Below are 24729 nucleotides of genomic sequence, written 5' to 3' on the forward strand. Positions count from 1 at the left end.
CCAAATCATTGAGATTAATGAAAGTATATCAGAAATGGCCTAAAATTGTCTTGAATAAAGTTGAAAAAGTTACAGGTGTAACGGATGCCTTTTAAACTGTTTGAGTGTTAAAGTTGAAATGCTTAAAAAAAACCATTGCAATACAGTTTCTACATTTAAATTTTAAATATTCTGGAGAAAAAACAATATACACTTTTGAGAATTAAGATTATTGTGACAAATCTGTTGTATTTCAGGAATGCAGTGTTGGAAGTGAAGTTGAAATTACATTTACTCGGAGGAAATAAAATTTTCCGAAATTACATAAAAATGTTGAATATAAAGGATATTCGCATAGAATATTATTGAACTGTAGAGAATAGAATCAAATTAAAACATTTGCAAATAAAGTCGGAATGTAGCGGATAGATGAGTAAATATAATTCTTATAGTTGCATTATAATGTGAAAAAACACCGTTTATATAAAATTATATGGATTATAAATGTCTCATGTGGATTGGGAATAAGTAAACATAAAATTCATTCATTAAAAAAAAGTCTTTACTTTTTGTTGTGTTCTTGAAGATGTAGTCGGGTAGATGTAGTAACATCCATCAACCACTGAGTGGCGCCCTTCTCCACATTATGAATGCCACATGTGCGATTGAAGAGAAAAGTTTGTACAGTCGTCGTTTTTTTTTTTGTTTGTTTGTTTTGTAGTTTCTTCAAACTTGTGTGTTTAATTGTGATCCTGCAGGTTCGTACCCGTGGAACCTGCGCATGCTGAATCTTTTGCACACTATGGATTTGAAAAGTCAAATAAAGTCATCATTGTTTCAGCACAAACAACGAACTGACACACGTGACGTGGAAAAACGCCACATTTGAACTCCAACTGAATCATGCTTGCGCTTTAAGTGTCAAATGTCCTCTTCATGCCATCAGATCGGTCTCTGCTGCTTTGCATGTGAGCTGATCTTCAGTTTCCCTTTTCAACCTGTTTGAAGAGCGATCAAAGACTATACAGGCGGAGTGAGAGTGTTCCCTGCACCTAACGTCTCTGTTGGCCTTTTTCCAACCACGTTAAGATAACGAGAAAATATGACCCAAAATAATGTTGAGTTTATGTAGAGACGTGAACATCTAGTCACACGCTTATCACAGTTAAATATAAAGCTATCTGTCAACAAAACAGAATTCAAGGGCAGGAATTTCTTAAAACAACTGCCTTGCAATAACCTAGAAATCAACTTTGGCTCGCCTTTAAAGTAATCCCCCATCCCTCCAGCGTTAATGAATAGGAAAAAAAAAAGGTTCATTGCTTTTTAATTTGTCGCTTTATTTTTTGATGAGATATTTGTATTGAACACTATAGAAGGTGTAAGGCCATATAACAAGAAAAAGGCAGCTTGCTCAGATCTTATAGAAAAATAAAGCAACAGTTAAAAGTTATGACTCTTTGTTTATGCTTTGGAAGGTGAAATTGCTCAAATGCAAACATAATTGAGTTAACATTGGGACAAAAACCAAAACATATTACGCTGCACGTGGCAGACTTTCAAGCCACTGAGAATATTGCTGTTGGTGTCATGATCTATCCATGGTTAAACAATTAGGTAGCAATATTTTTGCTTTTTCAAGAAAGTCACTATATTCCAAAATAAAAGCTTTGAAAGAATATGAAAAAAATTTGATTTAATTTAAATTGAGTTATCTGAGCCAAAGTAATAGCTTGTTGGATAAAGTCGTAATCTGAGGGAAACCGAGTATGGCCTTTTGCAGTTTTACTCTTAAGAATTATTCAACCCTTTTCCCACAATTTTGGCCCTAATTTTTAAACATTTTGTCAATATTGTGACTTTATATCTATTTTAAATATGTTTTTGTTTGCCCTACAGTTCATGTTTCAATTTAAACATTCCAAACAGTCAATTTACTTAATATTTTCTAATTTAATATAATTTACTTTAATTTAATCATGGGGATGTCATTATCTTGTCTCTTCTCCCGTCTTTGACTGTCTGTATTTGCACGGTGACGTCACAGGACCCACAGTTCCTGCACCTTGATTGGCCAATTCACATAAAAGGCGGGACCTACGTGTCTGCGGCTCCGGATTGGTCAGTTAATTGTCAGTCATTCGGCTCTTGCACGCCCCCCCCCCCCCCCCCCCCCCCCCCCCTCCCGCCCGCCCGCCCGCCACCACTTCAGTCAGGTTGATGGAGAGCGAAGTAAACGAGGGAGGCGGAGAGACTCTGTGGATGTAACAAATAACGGGCATAACTTTTCTTTTTGGTATATTTTTAATCCCTCTCTGGTGCTTTTTTTTTTTCTTCTTCTCCTGTTTTCTCTTTTTCTTGGCTAATTTCACGGCGGTCTGGCCGCTTTACGGTCCGAGTCGTGTATCCAGTGGCAACACGATCAACTGTCTCTGAGAAGTTTGGATCAAGTGTTGCACCGACAGCCGGAAATTTTCACCGGATATTTACCCGCTTAACTTAACGGAACCGAGTCTGCGGGGGCGAGGCGGCGAATGTGGACGTGATTTTTCTCACTTTAAACTTTTACATTTTTTTTCTTTCCTTCCCACCGGAGTTCACGCCGAGTGGGAAACGGGACAGCGCGAGACAATAGTGGTGCGTGAGGGAGAGCGAGCTCGTGCATAGGAGGAGGAGGAGGAGGAGGAGGAGGAGGGGGGATCGATGCCTCGCGGGGGCTTTGTTCTGTCCCGTGTGGTGACCTCCCGCGAGCCCGCCGCGGATATCCACTCGATCGATTAGATGATCGATTCGTGATCGAGCGGTCCGTCGGAACCTCACAGCATGGACGTGACTGTGTCCGAGTTGCTGGCCTCCTTCATGGAGTCTCCGCTGGTGGTGTGGGTGAGTGCTGGGGGAGGGGGGGGTGGTGTTGGTAGTGTTGGGGGGTGAGGGGGGGGGTGCACACCTCAGGCGCATTAATTCACCTTTCACCCCCCCCCCTGCCCCCCCAAAAAGTTTGATCTCGTGCAGAATGTAAATAAACACTAAATGCAATCATGTGCAAAATATACAAACACCTTCAATGTTGAATCCAGGAAATCACTTATAAAAAATGTTTCCAATTATAAAAATGTAATCCAGCACTAGGGTTGGATTGCAATAAAGACAGACATGCATGTGAAGTGGAATCCACTGCATGGACACAGAAGTACATCGGGAATCCATTGCCAGTGAACACAGTTCATCACAATGTCCACAAGTTCTAAATGCAACTGGAAAGAGAAGCTGTCTGGCCCGGAACATTTTAATATATTTCCACAACGATTCCCATACTTCTTACATACACATTTAATTTACCAAGTTTTTTTTTTTATCCTCTTGACTTCCTAGTAAAGTACGAGGTTGTGAGCATATCATGATATAACATTCTAAAGATCTGATTTGCAGTAAATACAAACACTTGGGTGGGTAATTTCTATTTGTTTTGGGATTTGTTCTTCCAAATAACAGTGTTTTCTATAGTCCGCTGTCACTCTCACTAAGCTCTCCACACACACTGTGACCTCTGACACTCACGTCTGCCTCAGGGGCGGGTATCGACGGCTGATCTCCATCTGATTGGCCAAATATAGAGTTTATTGATCACTGCTCACATGATATCTACAGATAACAGTAGAGAAAATGATTTGTGTTACAACAATAACTTGGGTTCTGTTTTGTGTGTCTAACTGACGGCAGAGTATTACAGTGAAAAGTAGTAGTTATAAAGCGGTTCTAAAGTTAGAAAGCGGCTGCTGCTGTGTCGATTTCAGCCAATCACCTGCTCTTTAGTGCGCATGCAGACAACTCTGGAAAGCCCCGCGAGATTCAACCAGTAACTGGCAACAAGGCCAGAGAACCCGTCTTAATATTTATGTTTACGGTGTGGCTGAAGACGGTTTCACCACGTCTGAAGAAACGTGTCACCGTCACAGATGCCCGCGCCTCCTTATCAGTTCTAACCTTCCCACGACCCGGCGCTGGCGCTCGACGGCTTATCGATCCCGGGCAGCATCCGGTTTCCAGGTGACCTCACATCCCGCGGACCTGAGCAGTTTGGCCTCTCGGGGGCAGCTTTCACTTTTTCTTTTTTTCTTTTTTCTTATTCGTCATTGCGCTTCCAGATCACTCCAAGGTCAGAGGTGCAAAACCTCCGTTGGTCCCTTGAGGCCGATCGGACAAAGCGTCTTGTCTTCGATAAGAGAGGGGGCGGGGGGGGGGGGGTAGAGTTAAGTGCCTTCCAGCCTGTTTGCTGCAGCCGCTGCGGTCGCGCTGGCAGCTTCCAGCTGAGCAGGGCGTTCCTCACCAGAGGAAGAGGGAGAGCACGACTCTCAGAAAAGCCCCTAAGTGGAGGTTAAGGGGAAAAAATAAAATGCTGTCGATGGCATTTTAACTGCAGCATATGTCGAATTTGGCAGGTTTTAATTCGGACTAACGCTCAGTCGAGCATCACAACTGAGCTTCGGTGTCATTAAGACTCGATTCTCAGTCGTGCGACCACGAGCGAGCGTCCCAGCAGACGTGATGTGTTTTTGTCGCTGTGACGGGGAATAAGTAAAATCCGAGGTAGCGGTGAGTGAACCCCTCCCTGGAACACCCACCAGGTACCGGCTCTGAGAGCAAAATATCCGCTGCATTGAAGTGAGGAGTCATCGTCCTCCAGGGTACCTGCTTTTCATCGCTGCTGCCGGATGTTTCTGACTGAAGCTCCACACGGGTTTGAAACCCTAAAGCCCGCCTCTCTCCAAGAACCGGTCCCGCTGCTTTGATCCGCTCATCAGATCCTTTTAGTCTGGCTCGGAGCTCAATGTCACACTGAGTCCGACCAAATGGACCACGACTCTTCTGATTTGTCGTGCAGCGAATCGTTTTTCTCTGAACTAAAGTCTGTTGTTTCTGGAGTGGGGGGGGGGGGGGGGGGGGGGGGGGGGGGGGCTCCTGACATGATCACAGAGGGAGGTCCAAGCTGTTTACTCTTAGAAGAAGCAATTATACCTCAGTTCAGAGTGTCTCTGTTTGTCAAGTCGAACTAGAAGTAGAAATAATCAAATCAAGCATAAGAATTGAAAATAAAGTGACTTTTGTTTCCGTTTCATGCGAGAGGTCATATGGAGATGGTAAGATTGTTTATCGGTGCGTCCGAAAGGAATCAAGCAACCACTTGGTTACAGCCGAGGTCCGTCGGGGGTCAAACTTATTGAAGCTTGAAGCAGATTTCACCTCAGTGGCGGCTGAGATAAGGAAAACTGATGCCACGATATACAGACTCACAAAAAAAAAAAAAACTCTTTGGTCGAAGTTTGGAATTATGTCTCCTGGTGTGGGTTTCTGTTTTCACATTTGTCCCCCGTCCTGGTGAAGACGGGTTTCCGTGCCCCCGGTTCAGAGAAGCGAGGTCACGGTGTGGCTTGTGGGGGGGGCGTGGCCTAGGAATTCGACAGCCTCTTCTCGGAGTCTGAACTCTCCTTTGCTGACGACACAGCCAAACTGTTCTTCCTGTTCTTATGGGTTCTTATGCGAGTCTGCAGGGGGCCTTGAATCTTAACGGGCTTGTTCAGCGTCTTTACACCCGAAAAAACGCTGAAAGTCTGAGGGCATGGACCCACCTCTGCCGTTAACCTGCATGTTGTAACCTTTCTAACCAACAACAGTGGCAGATCGCAGGGTTTTTTGTTCACGCTACAGAAGATAGCGAGGTTCTGCTCCTCTGTCACCAGAGGAACAAGCGGGGACACCAAACGCCCCATGAGAACTCTGTGTTGACTTTCTCTTCATGTCTTCTTCTTCTCTGGTCTTTGGTGTGTTTATAGCTGCGCTACGCCTGCTATAAACACAGCAGAGTTCTCGTCAGACACATTTCTTGACGTGGAGACCCTTTTTCGTCTCGGACTTTCCGGATTGAGTGGAAACGACATGCCAGCATGGATCCATCCTGCAGGATGGATCCATGCTGGCGTGAGGAAGACTTCTGATCAATTTTAAACCCCGCGGCCTCCCCAGTGGTTGTTGTGACTATTTACTACTTCCAGCAGGATGAGTCAGTATGTCAGTGGTGAAGTTAAGGTCGAACGCTACTAGTTACTAGTGTGTTCAGATCACGTCCGACTCCAAAGCAGCCGCTGAATTGCAAGACGGTGACGTTTTGTTGACATCTGCCATTTTGGTTCTGTCTCCAGGTGCGGACGCTGGGCCCGTTGAGCTCGCCCGACGACGCGGCCTCCGGGGACCGGGTCAACATGTTCATGGAGCTGGTGGACGGCGTCTTCCTGCACAAGATCATGGACGCACATGTAAGTGGCGGTGCCGCTTTTTCCATCTGCCTGTGTGTGCTGTCTGGACGGGGTATATAGAGGGAGTGTGTGAGTTAATCCAGTGTTTCCTGTGTGTGTGTGTGTGTGTGTGTGTGTGTGTGTGTGTGTGTGTGTGTGTGTGTGTGTGTGTGTGTGTGTGTGGGTGTGTGGTGTGTGTGTGTGTGTGTGTGTGTGTGTGTGTGTGTGTGTGTGTGTGTGTGTGTGTGTGTGTGTGTGTGTGTGTGTGTGTGTGTGTGTGTGTGTGTGTGTGTGTGTGTGTGTGTGTGAGCTCAACCACATCCTGACTCGCTGGTTTCAGGTCGTAAGCGTCAACACGGCCAGATGTGGCGCTCAAAAGGCGGCGGAGGGTGAAACCGAGCGGGGCAACGCCAGGCAGGGAAAGCAAGAGTCGAAGTCACTTTGTGGTCACGACTGTGTGGAGAAAAGTTTCTGGACTCACCTCGGGAGCTTTGCCGACCTGCAGTTGGTTCCTTTTAGTGTAACCATAGCAACTCCCACTCATTACTTAAGACTTAAGTTTCTGGGAACTTTTGCCCATTTATAAATCAATCATTGCTGTAAAGGTGCTGTGCTGGATCCGTCCACATTTGTCAGACGGTCATCAAGCTGTGGCTCAGGTCATCCAGTGGGTCGTCACGCGGTCTCGTTGCCTGGCAACACGTCACCACCGGCGTGAGAGTGATTGTGTGTGTGTTGCTGACTCAGGCCCTGTTTACACGACAACGGTGCCCGGGGCCGCTGAGAACGCAGCTTTTTTGAAAACTTCTCAGAAGGTGGAACTTTTCGAAAACCCCGTCTCCTTGTAAACGGGGGGGATGGAACTTTTCTGAAACGCTGCTACTGTGCATGCGCACCACAAGTCGTAGTAATAGCTCTTCTGCACATGTGCAAGTAGATGAACAATAACAACACCAGCCTGAAGAGTGTCGTGACTCCCGGTCAGTTTTCCCTTGGAACTTGGTAGTTTTATAGTTTAGAGTCACCCGTCGTAATAATCCAAGTCTGTCCATACGAATGTCCGAGTGCTCCCCATGTTTATAGCGTGTTGTTTCTACGCGTGTGTTTTTTTTGGTTTCGCATACAAAAAAACAGCCAACAGCACACACTGGTGGCCCAAAATTGAAACTCCATATTTTTGCCCTTTCCGTGTGAACGAAATCGTTTTTAAAATGTCCGCAAAACTTCGCTGAAACGAAAACACAAAAACGATGTGTTTTAAACGGGGCCTCAAAGCGACGTCACTTTGCGAGCCTAACATGAGGTTTTTCAGTCGTTGATGTGTTTGTGAATTAATACCAAAGCAAATATCAAGAGGCTGCAAGGCTGAATACTTTTAAGTGGTTTGAAGTGTTCACAGGTTTTCTACAGATATCATGAAAATGTGTTTTAATGGAGGAACTTGGCTCCTTTCAGTCATGCACTTATTCTGGTGAACAAAAGACTGAAAACCGGCAAAAAAACCCTTTTTGTATGGAATGGGCCATGTACAGGAAGTGACGTATGAACATATTTCCTCCCGTTTTGTCTTCATATCCACGATTTTGTTCTCACTTTTTATTTATTTTTTTCTCTCTTTCAAAGAGAGAAATTTCATGCAACATTGTCGGTGCTTATCTCCTAACAAGATAAGAGCCAACATCCTGTTTTCACAGCCCACTGATTGTCCAGAGGAGGAAAACATGACTTTCACATAACGAAACGCAAGAATATCATCCAGTCAAACTTCCATTTCTACATGTTTCACTGTCATTTTAACGATTGGATTATTAAATTACTGAATGAAATGTCTGCTGATTCTAATCAAAATGGTAATTACCTTTTTTTTATCATAGCGTGTGCTTTGCTTTTTCAGCCCCTATGCTGCTGTAGAAGCTTTGTGTGCAGATAATTGAGAGATTATATAGATTTATTTGAAAGTTTTCATGTGCTGTTCCTCCCTGTGCTAACAGCTGCATGTTCTCTCTTCTTTTTTTTGTTTGGGGGGGTCGTATCCCTCCGTAGCTGATTATTGGGCTCGTCCCACCGCACACACCCGCTCTCAGACTGGTTTTCATGTCTGTTACTTGTGATAACAACCGACAGTCTGACTCGTACTTCCAGTCTGCGATAAATCTGAGTTCTTCCAAAGAGGTGGTAACTGAGAGCGAGACTCGTGAAAGGGCAGCTCCTTGACACGGGACGTTCAGAATACATAACAAATTCAATAAAACCCCACGATACGTAGATGATAAAAAAAATTTCCACATTGAAATGGTAAATTCTGACAGATTAGAAGTCCACGCTGTTGCTTGAATTTCCCCAAATGGTTACTGGCATTAGAGCAGCCAAAGCAAGTGATTGCTGAATCGGAAGACATTCAGGAATCAATATAGTAAGTTTTATTCAAATAGTTTTTTTCTCTCGATATAAACATTGTGTAGTAACTACATCCTCAATGGGAAAGACAGGGAGGTCATGCAATCTCTTAAAAATCTGCTTTCTGGCCGCATAGTGACATTTTTCCTCTTTGAGTTTGAGGAATTTTGTCGACAGTGTGAGTCTCTCTAAACTTGTTTTGTTAATAGTAGTTGCACACTATAATGTCACCACACGTTTAGTATTGTTATAGTTAAACAAAACCTTTTCAGGTGGCAACAAATCGGGCCCCATTTCTAACATAAATACGTTGAATCAAGGCTCATCCGCCCTCGACCGCCCCCACCCACCTCCTCCCACCTCCTCCCACCTCCGCGTCCCCAATCAGACCACATGTTCAAATGTTAGTTATTGTCTTCAAAAACAATGATAATCTCGCTATTGTTCTCCATGCTTTGGCTGGCCGAAGTGGAGGGGGTGGGGGGGGGGGGGGTGGGGGGGGGGTGATTAGGACCTGTTTGGGGGTGGTTTTATGGGAAAGTGGGTTACGGAGGAGGAGGTCAGGACAGAAGAGCCATGAGGAATATTGGAGGAAAGCCTCTCAGAGAGCGTTTGCGGAGAAGTCAGTCAGGGAGGCGGTCAGCTGTTAAATCAGCGCGGCCTTCCAACAAGCAGGCATCAAGCCGCTTAGGAATTTGCACTATTTAATGTGGCTGTCCAACTGACTCTTGCATGACATTTTAACTGGGACTGAAACTGGAAAAGACAGACTTTCCTGAAGAAGAAGAAGGAAAAAAAACCCACTGTTCGGCTGACTGCTGGTGTTTTTCTCTGTTCAGGCTTTAGAAACCAGTGAAAAGGTGAATGAGGCACAAAGAGGAAGCTGGAACTGGAGCTAAAGAGCGACAAGAGTACTAGTGGAAAAGTTTTCTTTTTTTGATAAATCTGAACAACTAAACTGCAATGTCAAACATGACAGAGAATAGAACTTTAAACAATGTCTTTTGTATAATAAGTGCCTTTAGTCCAACAAGCGCAACCGTTGACACCAGCAGCTTTTCAGATGTGGAGCTTTTTTTTTTTTTAGAAGAAGAAAATGTCCTTTTTTTTTTGCAAAAATTTTGTGGTTTTTGTCCCTTCAACTCAATCTTCTTTATCTTAAATAAACTTTAATTAGATTTGCTTATTTTACCAGATGCTAGTATCGGCGTCCCCCCCCCACTTCTCATTACCTACTATGTACGAATCAGGGGCCACAGGGCCCGTATGTACTCTGAATTACTCAAATATTTTAATGACTAAGAGCCCGTTTACACGGCATCATTTTCGAGTTAAAACGCAACGTTTCCACGACAACGGTGCTCTGAGCCACTGAGAACACAACTTGTTGAAAACGGCTCCCAAGGTGGAGCTCTTTGAAAACTTTTCTACTCCGTCTCCGTGTACACGGGCGAAAATGACACTTTCTGGAAACGGTCGGTCTCCGTCCCGAGTTGACCACAAACGCTGCCACGACGTACACGGCCGTAGTAAATACATACTGTTCGAGACACGCGTGTGTGTGTGTGTGTGGTTTTGTTGCGGAAAAACAAGCAACAGCGCCAACTTGAGGCCTGGCATGCTAAGTACATGGTTTTCATAGTTTTCCGAACGTTGCCGTGGAAACGTGAAGCTTTTCTGAAACGAAAATGCTAAATCGCTGAATTTTAACACGTTTTTTTAACTTGTAAACGTCATTGTGATGGAAGTTTGAAAGAGGCGAAAGCAGCGACGCGGCCGGTGATCGGTTTGCGTGCGGCTCTGACCTCTGAAAACACGAGTGCTCTTGTTTCACAAAATCAATGAGTTGTGGAAAAAGAAAAAGTTGCTGAGAGCATGCAGGGAATGTCTTTGTGGTGGAACCCCCCCCCCCCCCACCCCCCCAGACATCAAACTGACGTCATGACAGTCACAGTGGGTCGGCCAGACAGCGCAACACACACACACACACACACACACACACACACACACACACACACACACACACACACACACACACACACCTCCTCCTCCTCCTCCTCCCCCCACTGTTCACATGCAAATCAGTCTGGCCCAGGCTGACATGTGGTAATGTGGGCATAAATCCTTCTTATGCACAATAGTGACTCTGAACCAGGACTGTGTGTATGCGTGTGTGTGTGTGTGTGTGTGCGGGTGTGTGTGTGTGCGTGTGTGTGTGTGTGCGTGTGCGTAACGATCGCTGTCCTAAATAGCCTGAAGCATCAAACTAAGCAGTGTGTGTGTGTGTGTGTGTGTGTCTCCATAGTGACCCCAGCCCCGCCAATCAGAGGCTAAACAAGAACATGAACAACGACGTGGCGCTCCGCCTTCACAACCTGACGGTTCTCACCCGACACATCAGAACGTACTACCAGGTATGTACCCACAGTGCCACAACAACAACAACAACAACAACAACAACAACAACAACAATCAATCACCAGCCACCACTACTTTTAAACTCCTGACCACTTGCCCCTTCCGCTGCCGTGTAATTATTGTGGCGAACCGCCGCCAGAGCGTTTGACGAGTGTCTTTGTGTGATGAGGTGTCGCCGTAACCTCAGCTGATACGCTTCGCCTTCGGATGAATGTGTGGCTGTTTTGTCTCTTCGCCGTCCCTGCCGTCATGTGAACGTCTTCACATGACGGTTTGGGCGCCGCGCAGACCCCCGCAGGCCGACACACAACAACACACAGCAACACCGCTGTACATATGCATTCCTGAACCGCTGCAGTTTGAGTGTCACTTTGTGATTAATGGTCGTGGGTGTGCAATAATGTTCTGTAATCAACACTGGCAGGAAGCAACGCAATTCTCATCATGAATCACTACGTCAATTTTTGTGTTCAAAATCATTTGTAGATCATTTTAAATCATTCAGTTTAACAATGTGGACTAAACAAACTTTTTGTTTTTAAAGGAAAAATTATTCGTATGTTTTGATTCAGTTTTTGATTTCTTTTTCTCAATGCACTTAAAAATGACTGCAGCCATCAGATATATAGTCAAAAGTGCTGTGATAAAATGCATAAATCCCAAAATAAAAAGTAAATGAGGCTTTGTCATTCAACAAATTCAAGCTTTAACCCAGGGTTAAGCAAAAGTGCAACAGCAACTACGGAAATCCACAAGGAGTGGCAGAACGGAATACGAAAAATGCAGAATTTACAAAATAAAAATCTTTTTTTTTTTTATCTACAAATTCGATAAATCCAGTAAATCGATTTTTTTTGCCCAGCCCTAACTCGACATTAAAAAAAAACCTTCATTCTTACCAAAAGAGCAAGTTGTTCTGCACTCGGAGTAGTAAAGTTAAACGATGTGGCATTTAAAAAAAGAGAAGAAAGTTGTGCAGCAAACAAACTAAACGCATTATAGCAATTTATATTAAAAGAATGTTAAGAGGTGAAGGTCTCTGGTTGTGGCCTGTGTTGGTCTTTTCTGTGTGGAGTTTGCGTGTGTGTGTGTGTGTGTGTGTGTGTGTGTGTGTGTGTGTGTGTGTGTGTGTGTGTGTGTGTGTGTGTGTGTGTGTGTGTGTGTGTGTGTGTGTGTGGGTGTGTGTGGGTGTGTTACTGTGTGTATGAATCAGAGATAAGGAGCTCAGATGCAGTTGATTTGGCTGAGCTGCTCACACACACACACACACACACACACACACACGTTTCCTGAGCTCTGGCTCCATACACCCCCGATGTATTTACTCGCATGTCAGCCTAGTTGTTGGTACTCAAGGAGGATTAGTTGATATTTAGTTCAATAGACTGTATTTTGTGTTTTTTTTGTGTGTTTTTTTCCAACTGAGTAAGTTCAGGCCAGTTCATGTTTTGCTGCATGCGAGTTTTACACGAGCAAGAGAAAAAGAAATAAAGTGTGAATTTCTTTTTTTGGAGTCACACACACAATCACAGTATACGTACGTCACCAAACACCCTTTATGATTGTAATATGTAATAAATGAAGACATGAAATCCACTATGCTTGTGTCCCGTCCTGACAGCCATTGATGTCATTCTATGGAAGATTTGCTTCTAATTTATTTATTTATTTTTATCACCATTGCCCTCCTGCCATCCACCAACTTCTACACCTACGGCCACATCGTGGCAGCAAATTAGCCCCATTTCATGATGCTTCAGCCACCATACTTTTCCATAAGTTTCATCAGTCAGCCGGTCATTATCGTCTCACTGCTTTTTCATCGCTTTTAATGCTTTCTCTCTGGAATGTTTTGTGTATGATATTCATCATCGATAGATACTTTCTTTGTAAGAAGCTACTGGCAGTTTTTTTTCCCTGATGCCTGTCGCTGCATTATTATCAACGTGATGCCGTTTTAAATGGTCTATTGTTTGTGGCTCACTTGTTGAAGCTCTTGTACGGTGGAGTCTTTTTCAACACAGTGTGGAGACAGCAGGTCATGACCCCGATTCATTCACTCACCCATTTATAGTCCTATGGTGGCGTTCACCAGCAGCTATCGGAGTGTTTTTTTTTTTTTTGCTTTCGAGTTTGATGTAATGTTGTTTGCAGCTGCTGGTTCGTAGATTTTGCAATCTTTGTCTTGAAAATGATTAATTGGTGCTCGATCCAGTGCAGTGTAAGACGTTTTCAGTGGTTTTCAATAAAAGGCTCCAGGTTGTGAGATGGGAACTAGTTGGGGGGGGAAAAATCGTCCAATTTTTAACATTGTTAGACAATCAAATCAATAAAAAACATATTATTGGTTTTAAAAAGCTACAATCAAAGACGGTAATATCATATTTATTATGTGTAGCACGTGGAGGTCACATAGTAAAGATCCTCACTGCTGTTGTGTGTGTGTGTGCGTGTGTGTGTGTGTGTGTGTGTGTGTGTGTGTTTGCGTGCTTTGGGTGAAGTGGGTCAATCTGGGCGGTGGAGAGTTAATCTGTCCACGATGGTTAATCTCCCCAACCTGAACACACACACACACACACACACACACACACACACACACACACACACACACACACACACACACACACACACACACACACACACACACACACACACACACACACACACACACACCTCATGTTTTAACATCAAGTCAGTGAGGTTGGGCTGAGCATGTTGTGGGGTTGGATCGGCTGCAAGGACCGTGTACACGCACACACACACACACACACACACACACACACACACACACACACAACAGCAGACCTCCAGCTGTTCATACGGAGCCAGGCGTTGGCTTTCTCCTAATTAGATGATGTCCCAGCAGACACACAGGCTGGTCTGGTGAATCCTCCCCGTCTCCCTAGTGACAGAGCCCCTGTGTGTGTGTGTGTGTGTGTGTGTGTGTGTGTGTGTGTGTGTGTGTGTGTGTGTGTGTGTGTGTGTGTGTGTGTGTGTGTGTGTGTGTGTGTGTGTGTGTGTGTGTGTGTGTGTGTGTGTGTGTGTGTGTGTGTGTGTGTGTGTGTGTGTGTGTGTGTGTGTGTGTGTGTGTGTTACATATGGGGATAGCGTCTGTCACATCCTCTTGTGTGTCCTTTCTATTGTACAAACCGCTGTAACCTGATCTCACAGGCTTCGACCAGCGAGCTCCGTCTTTCCTCACTCCTGCTGGGTTTCCACGCGGCTCCTCCTCCCCGAGTCGCTAAGTAATTGATGAATTGATCACTTTTTCACTGGGAAATAAAACCAATGGAAACACCATTTATCGGTTGCATAATAGCAGCTTTCCATTGTCCTGCCTCACACGTGCTTTTGGCTGCAGGTTGGACAAAAGACAACTGATGTCACCGTTGAACTTTGGTCACTTAGGACAGACATTTCTATGGGGGTGTTTTGGACCGTTTGAAGAAGAACAGTTGGTTGTTCATTAATTGACGCAGCAGGTCGTTGTGGCCGTTCCTTAAATATCCAGATTTACTTCCTTATTGCTGCTTCTGTGGAGTCTGGAAATGAAACATCTTGACTTTAGGTTTGTTCCGATTTCACTACTACTGAGACACGCAGAAATACCAATACTTTATCCAGCTCAAATCAGATTACTGGTCTCCTTCAGTGTGTGTGTGTGTTTGTGTTTGTGGCACAGCTCTGGGTCTGTAACGTGTTAAAACTCTTGGCTGTTGTCCGAGCAGTTTTGTCGCCGTGCGGTAACTTAAGCGGCGCTCTCCGTCCCGCTCCCCTCTCACTTTACCCCTCCTTGGTTACCGTGGGAACTGCAGAACAAAGCCGACATGGGATGTTTTGAACTTCGTATCCTCTGGCCTACTTTGTACACACACACACACACACACACACACACATACACACTCGCAGACACACACGCATTCATGCCTGTTGTGAACATTGCGTTCACTTACATTAATTTCCTGTGGATAAATTAAGTCTTTACCATAGAGTCCAAGTCTTCACCTAACGAGTTCCTATAGGAGGTTGCTTGTTGTCCCTACAAGTCCCCATCATGTAAGTGTGTAAACAATATCAGTGTACACACACACACACACACACACACACACACACACACACACACACACACACACACACACACACACACACACGTAGACCTATCCTATGTCTTATCATATGTTAGTATGAACACCGGTGTGCTGGTGAAACAAGTCGACGGGGTTTTATTGGATCCGAGGAACCGCCAGTAAAGGCTGTCAGTCGGTGTGTGTGTTTTGAAGGGGTGAGACTGGACTTTAGGTTACCTTTAGATTTTTATCTAACTTCCGTCGGACAAAGTTTTGTGCTTGAACATGGTCGTGTCATGGCGCTTTGTAGTGAGCCTGTTGACTCAATCTCTGTGCGCCGTCTTATCTTCACATTTAACCCTCTGTCATCCATGCAAACGGGTTATCTGCTCCGCTCGCGCGGCCTTTACAACTATAAGAGCAAAATAATTGGTTCTCAATGGTAAACAGGTCATAGCTGGTCTCCCGGGGACTTTTCATTCTCCTTTTCTCAATAAGTTAGACGAAGAGCGGGTCCTTATTCAGTCCTCTCGACTGGTCAACAACCAAGAAGTGTTTTTGTCGCTGAAGTGGTGCCAATAGTCCACGCATGCCTCAGCAGATACTCGTATAGGACAAAGTCTGGTACAAAGGACTGATTTAGCGTGTGAAAAGTGTGTGTAAATGTGATAACTGAATGAAACGTGGATGCAATCGTTTGCAGTTCTCATAGACCTTTAATTGATTCTGTTCCAGCCTCAGTGGAAAAGAAAACATCAGACTCACACTGACCCACCAAAATTAAGGTTGAAGTGACTTAAGGAGTCAAAAAATCTAGTTTACAGAGAGAGAACTACGAGGAAGCATCAATGAAAGGGATAACCGGATGAGCAATTTGTAACCGGTGAGATGAATTGGTAATCTTCGAGATGTAAACAAGCCTGTTGTCGAGTTTGCTTCATTGTCAGCCTTTCATCCGTATACACAAGAGAAAAAGCCTCTCTTTTAAAGATAATTATCATCTTTTCATGCCTCTAACACACCGAATAGAGTCAGGATTTCCTTTTCATGCAGCGAAGGCGGACGACTGTGGGTGAAACGACTCCAGAGTTCCACTTGAAAGCCTTCCAAGGGTACAACAATGCAGCCGCAGCGACGTGTAGGTAGTGAAAGCAGCAAGTAATCAGAAAAGCAAATACCCGGCATCGCTGCTCTCTTTGTTTTGTAGAGTGTTACTCTGCGGGTGTGTGTGTCGCGGATCGCCGAAGGGCTTCACCGTGCAGAGTCGTGGCTCCACCGCATGTGAGCGGATCCAAGGTCTTAGTGCATTCCGGCAATTTTTCTGTTTTTTTTACCATTTATTTTCCCACTGGATGACAAACTGCTGCTGCTTTTTCCCTCGGAAAGTGATAGATTGAATTGATTAGCATTTTACTCATCTGTCATAAAAATGACTTTATTATGAAGTATGAAAACAAGATGCGAGACTAGAAGCCTTTTTTTTTTTTTTTTTTTAAACTTTGTCGTCACTTTGAGTGATCCAGATCAACACTCGGACTGTTTTAACTACCGCAAACAGCTTTTACAAGGTCTTTTTTTATAACTGTTGTGGTCAAAACACATTTTTGTTTTGTTGTGTGAGCTTTTCTTTTTTTCTTCTTTTCAAAATAAAGCTTCCCATAAATAGCTCCCTGGGGTGTAAAAAGTCAGTTTCTTGCATGTTGTTGTTGTTTTTGATTTTTTAAAAGAAAACATAATTTGAAATGAGTAGAGCGAAGTGAAGACAAAGTAAAACTATAAAATAAGACAAAGCGTATGACGATTGGTGGTGCATACCTCAGGATCTGCCTCTTTCCAGAGGAAGCAGAGACGAGAAGACGGGCTTTGTACTGAGGTTTGGAAAGATGGAATTAATTTCTTAGCCTAAAATCCTTTAAACCGAGTCTTTCCGACTCAGCTGAGACTTGTTGCTCCTCCTGATAGCCGCTTTAATCACTCCGCGTTTCAGGCAGACTTCAAGAGCTTGTTTACGCCGCAACGATTTCAAGTTTTTTTTATGTCCGTTTAGAGAACGGTGCTCAGAGCCACTGCAGACGCCAGTTTTTTTGGGGAAAATGTCTCCCAAGGTGGAACTTTTTGAAAAGAAGATTGAAGTGATTGAAGTATTTTTTGGTGGTCTCTGCATTTAGCTTTCTGTATGAACCTCCGGTCCCGGTTGGCGTCATGACAGATTACAGCTGCCGATTGGAATCGCAGTGGTGAGAAAGTTGTGAAACACTCGACCCGGCGCCTCAGTAAAAGTCAGATCTCCTGTGAACTGCCACCACTTTATTGATCCGGGATTAGAAATATGATCCCGCGGTGTTAGTGGGCCATGGATTTATGCCCTGTGTGTGTGTGTGTGTATGTGTGTGTGTGTATCTGGGTCAGTGTAGCAGTGGATATTGATCCCACTTGTCAGTTTTCAGTGTGATGTCCTGCTGGTGACGCTGCTGCAGGATTGATTCGACCTGCCTCTCTACTAATAAACATGCTCTCTCTTATCACTTATCAGAAATCAAAAGAGAGTAGAAGTTCACTTTTACCAATGCTATACTTTGTTAATATCGCATTCCCCTTTTGGGAACGGTACTAAAATGTGTCTTTTGAAAATCTCACATCAATCCAGTCATCCTCGTGTTGTCGTCCATAGCCGAGTTTAACTCATTAAATATATTATTTATTAAAGTAATACTACACATGATCAGTGACAACGTGTTGTAAATAATTAATAAACGATACATTTCACCTGGAAAGGTACAGTACTGTTGTTTTGCTTTTTCAACATGAGGTTTTAAGAGTTTGGTTTCTAATAAGCGACGTACTTTTTCCTCACAAATGCTCCTGCATTGGTGTGTGAGTGTGTGAGTGAATGGGTAAATGTGATGATGTAAAGCGCTTTGGGGCTGCTCACACAGCTGTAAGGCGCTATATCGGCGAAGTCCATTTACCAAATACTGTCAATTTTGCTCATTTTATTAATCATTACTTTCAACAATCTTCTTTTTTTTTGTTAATATTCCCAAAAGATTTACTTTATTAGCATTTTTTTGTGATTGGGTGTGCGTGTGCGTGTCCTTTATGGTTTCAGGACATATTTAGCGTTTACTTTTGAGAGCTGTCTGTTACATTTCTTTAACTCTTCCAGCATCTCGACTATCAAGTGAGTTTCAGGTGGAGCTTCTGCCTCCAAGACATCTGGTAGTCAGCTCAACATGTTTAATTCAAAATGTACAGTGCGTGTGTGTGTGAAGACAAAGAGCGGCTGGCTGGTCTCTCTCGTTACCCTGCGGTGTATAGAGCGGAGTGTAACGTTACCTGCAGGTATTGCACTACCTCTACACTCTACAGTTCTCCTCCGGCGGTCAGATGTAGCCGGGGTAAGACGATCGGGGGCAGTTATTTGCCTGGTTAGCAGATGACACTCCACACCTGAGCCCTGCTCGGGTCTGCTCAAAATGCTGGAAGCTGCATGAATGGGCGTTTCCCAGTCCGATGGGAATTTGGATGTTTCCCTCGTGTGTGTGTGTGTGTGTGTGTGTGTGTGTGTGTGTGTGTGTGTGTGTGTGTGTGTGTGTGTGTGTGTGTGTGTGTGTGTGTGTGTGTATTATTGCGGCCAGCCTTTCCCTGTTGACAGTGACTTCCCTCCCCACAGAACACACACACACACACACTGTGATCAGTGTATTTCCCCCTCCTTAGCCAGAGTTCACTTCAGCCCAGCTCCCTCCCACATGGCCTCTCTCTAACCTCAGTGTCTTCCTACGCGACCTGAACCCCCCCGCCATGTTTCCTCATCCCAGAACTACTTGCCTTGGCAACCAACCGACATGTTTTCATGAAGACGACGCTCGCCTGCCTCGTCTCAGGGCACCAGATTATCAGGATTTTAGGCTGCGTCTGCGCGGTCAGGTGTGTCTGGGGGACGGCAGAGGATATTCAGGAATGGAAAACATTCCCACCTCGTGGGCTTTTTCTTTCCTGACTGACAGTTTGTCGACTGCAGGGTGTGTTTCCTGTTGGCCGTTTGCCTAAACACACACACACACGCACACACACACACACACACACACACACACACACACACACACACACACACACACAGACTCACGAGTCTGGGTCAGTCGCTTGCTGGACTTTGATTGTTTTTTTTGTTTTTTTACAAAAGGTGTTGGGATCAAAGTTGAAAACATAGATCAGCTACAGGCGGCTTGATTTTAAAGGTACATACTATGTAAGATAAGGACATTTAGTTGGGTGGCAGCACTGAGGCACCGTCGTGTCCAGTCTGTCCATGATCCGCTCCGGGAATTGTGTTTTATTTGGCATGAGCAGTGTGAAACTAGGTGAAATCTGAAGGTCAACGAGATAATACTTTTACTGGGTCATATAATAAAGTGGCGCCATATTTTGCTACGAAAGCAGCAGCAAACCAACGACATACTACATGTCTTTCAGAGGATTTTTAATTGACGTTAACATAATTTAGGCCTCAGTGTGCAGATATCCTGCTCGTGGACAAAGTTCCAGCTCAGACAATCAGATCATTTATGTCTCCGTTTGTCTTCTCCACCGGAAAGAAAACCCAACATTCCCAAATTTAGATCCAAACACCTGCAGGACTGTGAGGCTGAATAAACAACTTTATAGACGAGAGACACCAGGAAGGATTTTCTAACACAATAAACTGTCCCGTTGTTTCTATCAGGCTGGAGTGAGCGCAGAAAAAATAAAAGTATTTTTATACCTCCACTCAGGTGTAAAGAAACAAAAGCTTTTGCTGTACTTTGATAGTAGATTTCTTCTACATTTACACATTTTCAGGGTTTTCTGGTCAGTTTTGCTTTTAAAAGTAAATTATGAATCTGTGAGTCTTATTTTTGACGAAATAGAATTATATTTTGAACGTCCCCGTTTGATTTCTCAACATCCAGACTGATTTCAGCCCTAATTGGACGAACGTGCACAAACTCGTCATGTGATTTGATGCACGACAGACGTAAGTAGACAACATCGATGTGACTGTACAGACGAGAAACATGAGCATGAGAATAAAGGCGCCTTTTGAATATGAAATGAGGATAATTAGTCCATCCCTCTAGGATCGTCTGGCTTTTTTTTTTTTTTTTTTTTAATGCAATCCAAAAAGGGATAATGTTACCAATTATCTCCAACATTGCAATGTAATAAACAATTTTATTTATTACATTTATGACTATGGTAACTCATTTTAAGAAGATATTAGATTAGAAACAAATTCCCTACATGAAGTATGAAGCATTTTCTGTGTAACCTGCCCAGTAAGAAACACCAGGATTATTTCTCTGGAGCTTTGTGGGAAATACTAACCTCCTACCAGGAAGCAGTTCTGCACTGTCGCCTTCTGTTATGATCCAACGGTATTTGTATTTGCCGGAGGAGAGCGCGCACGCGATAACAATATATACCCAACAACTTCTGGTCAGCTCGGTTGATGTGGAACGATTGTGGAAATTCCGAATTTGACTGATTACTCTGCCGCCGAATCGTCCATATTGGAAGCAAATATCTAAGAAAATCTAAATCAAGAGTTTGGCTTCACTGTAATGTTGGGTCTTAGTGTATGTCATCCTTTTTCCCCAATATATTCACAACTACATTGTTTGTTGTAGACCACAGGATGATGCTTATGATTAATGTACATTGATAATTAACTGTTTGTCTCTGCTTTGGTTTTTGCTCCAGGAAACCTTACAGCAGCTCATCGTGATGCCGCTTCCCAACATCCTCTGCATCGCCAAGGATCCTCTGTCGGGTAACAGATAGTTCCGCTTCCTTTTCCATCAAACTCTGCTTTCAATTTTTTTTAAAAGATTCACAATGTTTTGGGTCAAGATGATCTCGGATATTGTTCACTCTTGCTCTCTCAAGTCTGTAAAAATGTTTGCTGATGGCTTTGCTTGTTGGGAAATCTAAACAGTTTAGAAGTTTCCCAATGGGGTCGGGATTGAAAGACACTTTTTTCTGTGCGAAACTCCTGGCTCGTTTTATACATTCTTAATGCAGCTACGCCCGAGTGGGGAGGTGGGGGCAATTTAGCTTTTTCCCTTCAGTTCATAATCAAACTAAAAGCAACATTTCACTTCTCCTTGTACGTGTCAGTAAATACAGCAACCTAGAAGAAGACCCAGTTGAAATGACTACGATAATACTAGAATAAGAGAAATAAAAGTTCTCTAAAAATAAACACTTCAGTGCCCTTGGCGGAAATAAATATGTCAAATTGATCTCATGCCAGCAGCGTTAAAGCCTCGGCTTACATTTGTGAGGGGTTTTTCCTGTTATGTGAAGGAAAGTAGTGTCATCAGCATTCAGTTAGTAATTCAGTTAGTAATATGTTCTTGGATACTTTAAGCGCTGCCCGAGGAGGCTGCGGCCGTAATCGCCGCCGGGCTTCAGATCATCCCCAACGTCAAAGACTGACAGTGTGACTTCTTATTGTCACATGAATCCAGCCGTGTCATGATGACTCCAGAGCAGATCCACAGTGTCTCTGTCTTTTGTCCCCTGCAGCCAAGAGCATGGATGAGCTCAAAAGGCTTTTGTTGCTGCTGCTAGGCTGCGCTGTACAGGTAACACACACACACACACACACACACACACACACACACACACACACACACACACACACACACACACACACACACACACACACTCGTGCACACACTGTGCCTCTCCCAGAAAACCTGTGTGCATGTGTCTGTGTCTCTTTTCGTTTTTTTGCATGTCTGAGCATAGCTGTTGATTGTGCCGCCCGACGAGGTGCAGGGTGGGACTGGGTGTAGGTGGGACTTCATAAGAAAAAAAACACATGAGTGATTTAGTGCAGCAATCACTCAACAGTGTTGTACCACAGCGAGTCGAAGGTGTTTGAGCGGCACGATTAGGCCCCTTGAAGCCTGAGGAAATGTTTCCGTGTTTGTGTTCGGGAAGATAAACCGACTGACTTGACAAAACCCTGAATTTCACTGAAGAAGTTCACAGGCGCGGCGAGTGAAGAGTTAATCGGGTAATTGCACAGAAAGTGGCTATTCGCGAGGGAAGCGGGGTCGCAGGTGCTTCCTGTGTGTTTGTTTTCCTTTCTGCCTCTCCCATGGCTCTGAACCCACCAGGTAGTTTTCTTCCTCGTTTCATCCCTCCCCTGCTTTTTTTTTTTTTTAACCTCGGCTCTCCCCTCCTTTCCTCTTTTCCCTCGTTGCATCTCTCTTTCTGTCCCACCTCCTTTTGTGTTACTTTTCCCCAACCTATACTGGTTCGACTGGTTTCTCAAAGAGAGAGAGAAAAAAAAAAAAAACAAGCCACAAGGGAGCCGTGAGTGGGACGACGGAGGGAAAAAGAGAGGGAGGGTTGAATGAAGTAACATGGATCCCTTGCTGATGACTAAATAAAATGATCATATTGAAGATTTTTTTCATATTCCTCTTCTGTTCTAATCACGTGTACAACATAAACAACAGCTTGCAGCTTTTTTTTTTTTTTTTTTGCTGCTAAATAAATGAGTTGTTTGAATGTCTTTCTTTGTGTTTTCAGTGTGAGCGTAAGGAGGAGATGATAGAGAAGATCAAGCTGCTGGACATTGAGACCCAGGCTGCCATTGTCTCCCACATCCAGGAGGTCAGGAAAGCGCCGCCTCTGCAGGGCAACTCATTGTGATCACTATATTTTCTTCAAATCAAAAGCAAAACTGTGAATCAGTGCTGAGAGAGTTATTTCTCTTCGTGCAGCTTCGACTATTTTGCATGTTTCTTTAAGTCTGCCCTTCACAACAGTTTTAAATGTTCCGTGATCGCCTGACACTATGAGAGTTGTTTACCGCCGTGTGGATTGAACCGTAAACTGTCGGCTGCTGTTGCACCACAGCCTGGTGGATCGATTTGCTACATCTATCTCCATTTTGTTGTTCGTGTGGCCTTAAATTAATTTCCGTCAGTTCTTTTTTTTATAAACTGTATGTGACACTAATCAAGCCAAATTATAGCACCATTAAGGATAATGTAAAATTTTGTGTTTAAAGAAGCTCCTGTGCTGCTTTGCTGTCATTTACAACATTACGCTTGGTGTGTGGCCTGCTGCTGCAGGTGACCCACAACCAGATGAACGTTCTGGACCTGTCCTGGCTGGAGGAGGAAACTGAGGTGGCTCATGAAGAGCTGGAGCCTCTGTCCCGAAACATGGCCGTGTCCCTGAAGCAGCTCATCGACCAGCGAGACAAAGCCAGCGAGGTACAGACAAACACAGCAGCCAACCCCGGGCACTTGTCTGGTTACATATTTGAAATCAGTGATCTGTTTTAATGTGTTGTGAAGTTATGGCATTCCAGTTAATCACAACAGCAAGTCAGATAATGATATAGTTGCCTCTAATAGTCATATACAGCCCTCAAAACCAGTAAGAATCCAACATTAACATTTTCCAAAAACAGTCAGAAACGTGACTGCAACGACCACAAACCAGAAAGTTAACCCTATTTGTCTAATAAGGAGATCAGCCCAGTTGTTGGTTACAATCCATACACTGCTTTTTAAATTAATACATTATTGTGAAGTGCAATGTTGCAATAAGTGGATTTTTTTTTCTTTTTTTTTTTGTTCCTCACACTGTCAACTGCTAAATGCTGCTGTAATTTGGCTTCAGTCCTACTATAATTTTCTTCCATCCAATCAAATCTCACAGCTCCTTGCTTGTCCGGGCAGTTCCTTACCACCCATGTAGTATTAGAAGACACAACTCAAAGGCTTTGTTGTTCTCTGGAAACCGGAGTTTAATTATCACTTCTTACAAACTTTTCAGGTTGTACTTTTATTTTATCTGGCATGTCTTTTTTCTTTTCTTTTTTTCTTTTTTTTTTTTTTTTGAAATGACACATGAGTAAATTCCCTGCAGTGTTGATATTATAATAATCACCCTGCATTCCAGGTCATAGTGGATCTCACCCAGGAGAGAGACTACCTCTCCAGTCAACAACCCCAGGAAGGCTGCCGAAACCTGAGCATGGGCAGCCCGGAGCACGGGAAGACCTCCGGTGGCATGGGAGTGAACAACGGCGGCGTGGCCACGACGGCGCTGACCAAAGAGGAGAAGCAGCATCTGTCGGTGGAGCTGGCCGACACCAAGGCCAAGCTCCGCAGATACAGACAAGAACTGTGAGTCTCTCTGCCAAACCAAAATCACGTTTCCAGAAGATGGCGTGTAGAAATCTGCGGATATTTCCAGTGGGAAAGGCCACAGCGTGGTGCTAAAAGTGGCAGCTGGGACTCATTATATAGTCAACATAGCTTATTATGCCGTCTACCTCTGATAAATCTGCAGTGTAATCACACAGTGGAGCCATCTATTTAGGGGATACACCCCCACTTTACTGTCATCCTCTGCAGGACGTGCTCTCTAAAAAGATGTGTAATAGAGATGTATTCAGTTGTTCTGTTGCTGGTGGAGTTGTCCGACTTCACAATTACTAGTGTCAGCCTCTCGAGACGATACATGAGTGGAGTTGGTCACAAAGGCTCATGATGAACAGTAAA

General features: G+C 44.1%; 1 protein-coding gene across 1 annotated transcript in view; it reads left to right on the forward strand.

The window, feature by feature from the left end:
- Positions 1 to 2761: 2761 nt before the first annotated feature.
- ccdc88c (coiled-coil domain containing 88C) overlaps positions 2762 to 24729 on the forward strand; it is a 39021-nt gene continuing 17053 nt past the window's right edge. Inside the window, 9 exon segments of the mRNA XM_080480090.1 lie at positions 2762 to 2862; positions 6177 to 6281; positions 6283 to 6290; positions 10972 to 11080; positions 20894 to 20963; positions 21722 to 21780; positions 22739 to 22822; positions 23287 to 23430; positions 24125 to 24351. Coding sequence (XP_080336216.1) covers positions 2803 to 2862; positions 6177 to 6281; positions 6283 to 6290; positions 10972 to 11080; positions 20894 to 20963; positions 21722 to 21780; positions 22739 to 22822; positions 23287 to 23430; positions 24125 to 24351 — 866 coding nt within the window. The 5' untranslated portion in view covers positions 2762 to 2802.

This window comes from Lipophrys pholis, assembly GCF_963383615.2.
Source record: "Lipophrys pholis genome assembly, chromosome: 14".
In the NCBI taxonomy this organism is placed as follows: Eukaryota; Metazoa; Chordata; class Actinopteri; order Blenniiformes; family Blenniidae; genus Lipophrys; species Lipophrys pholis.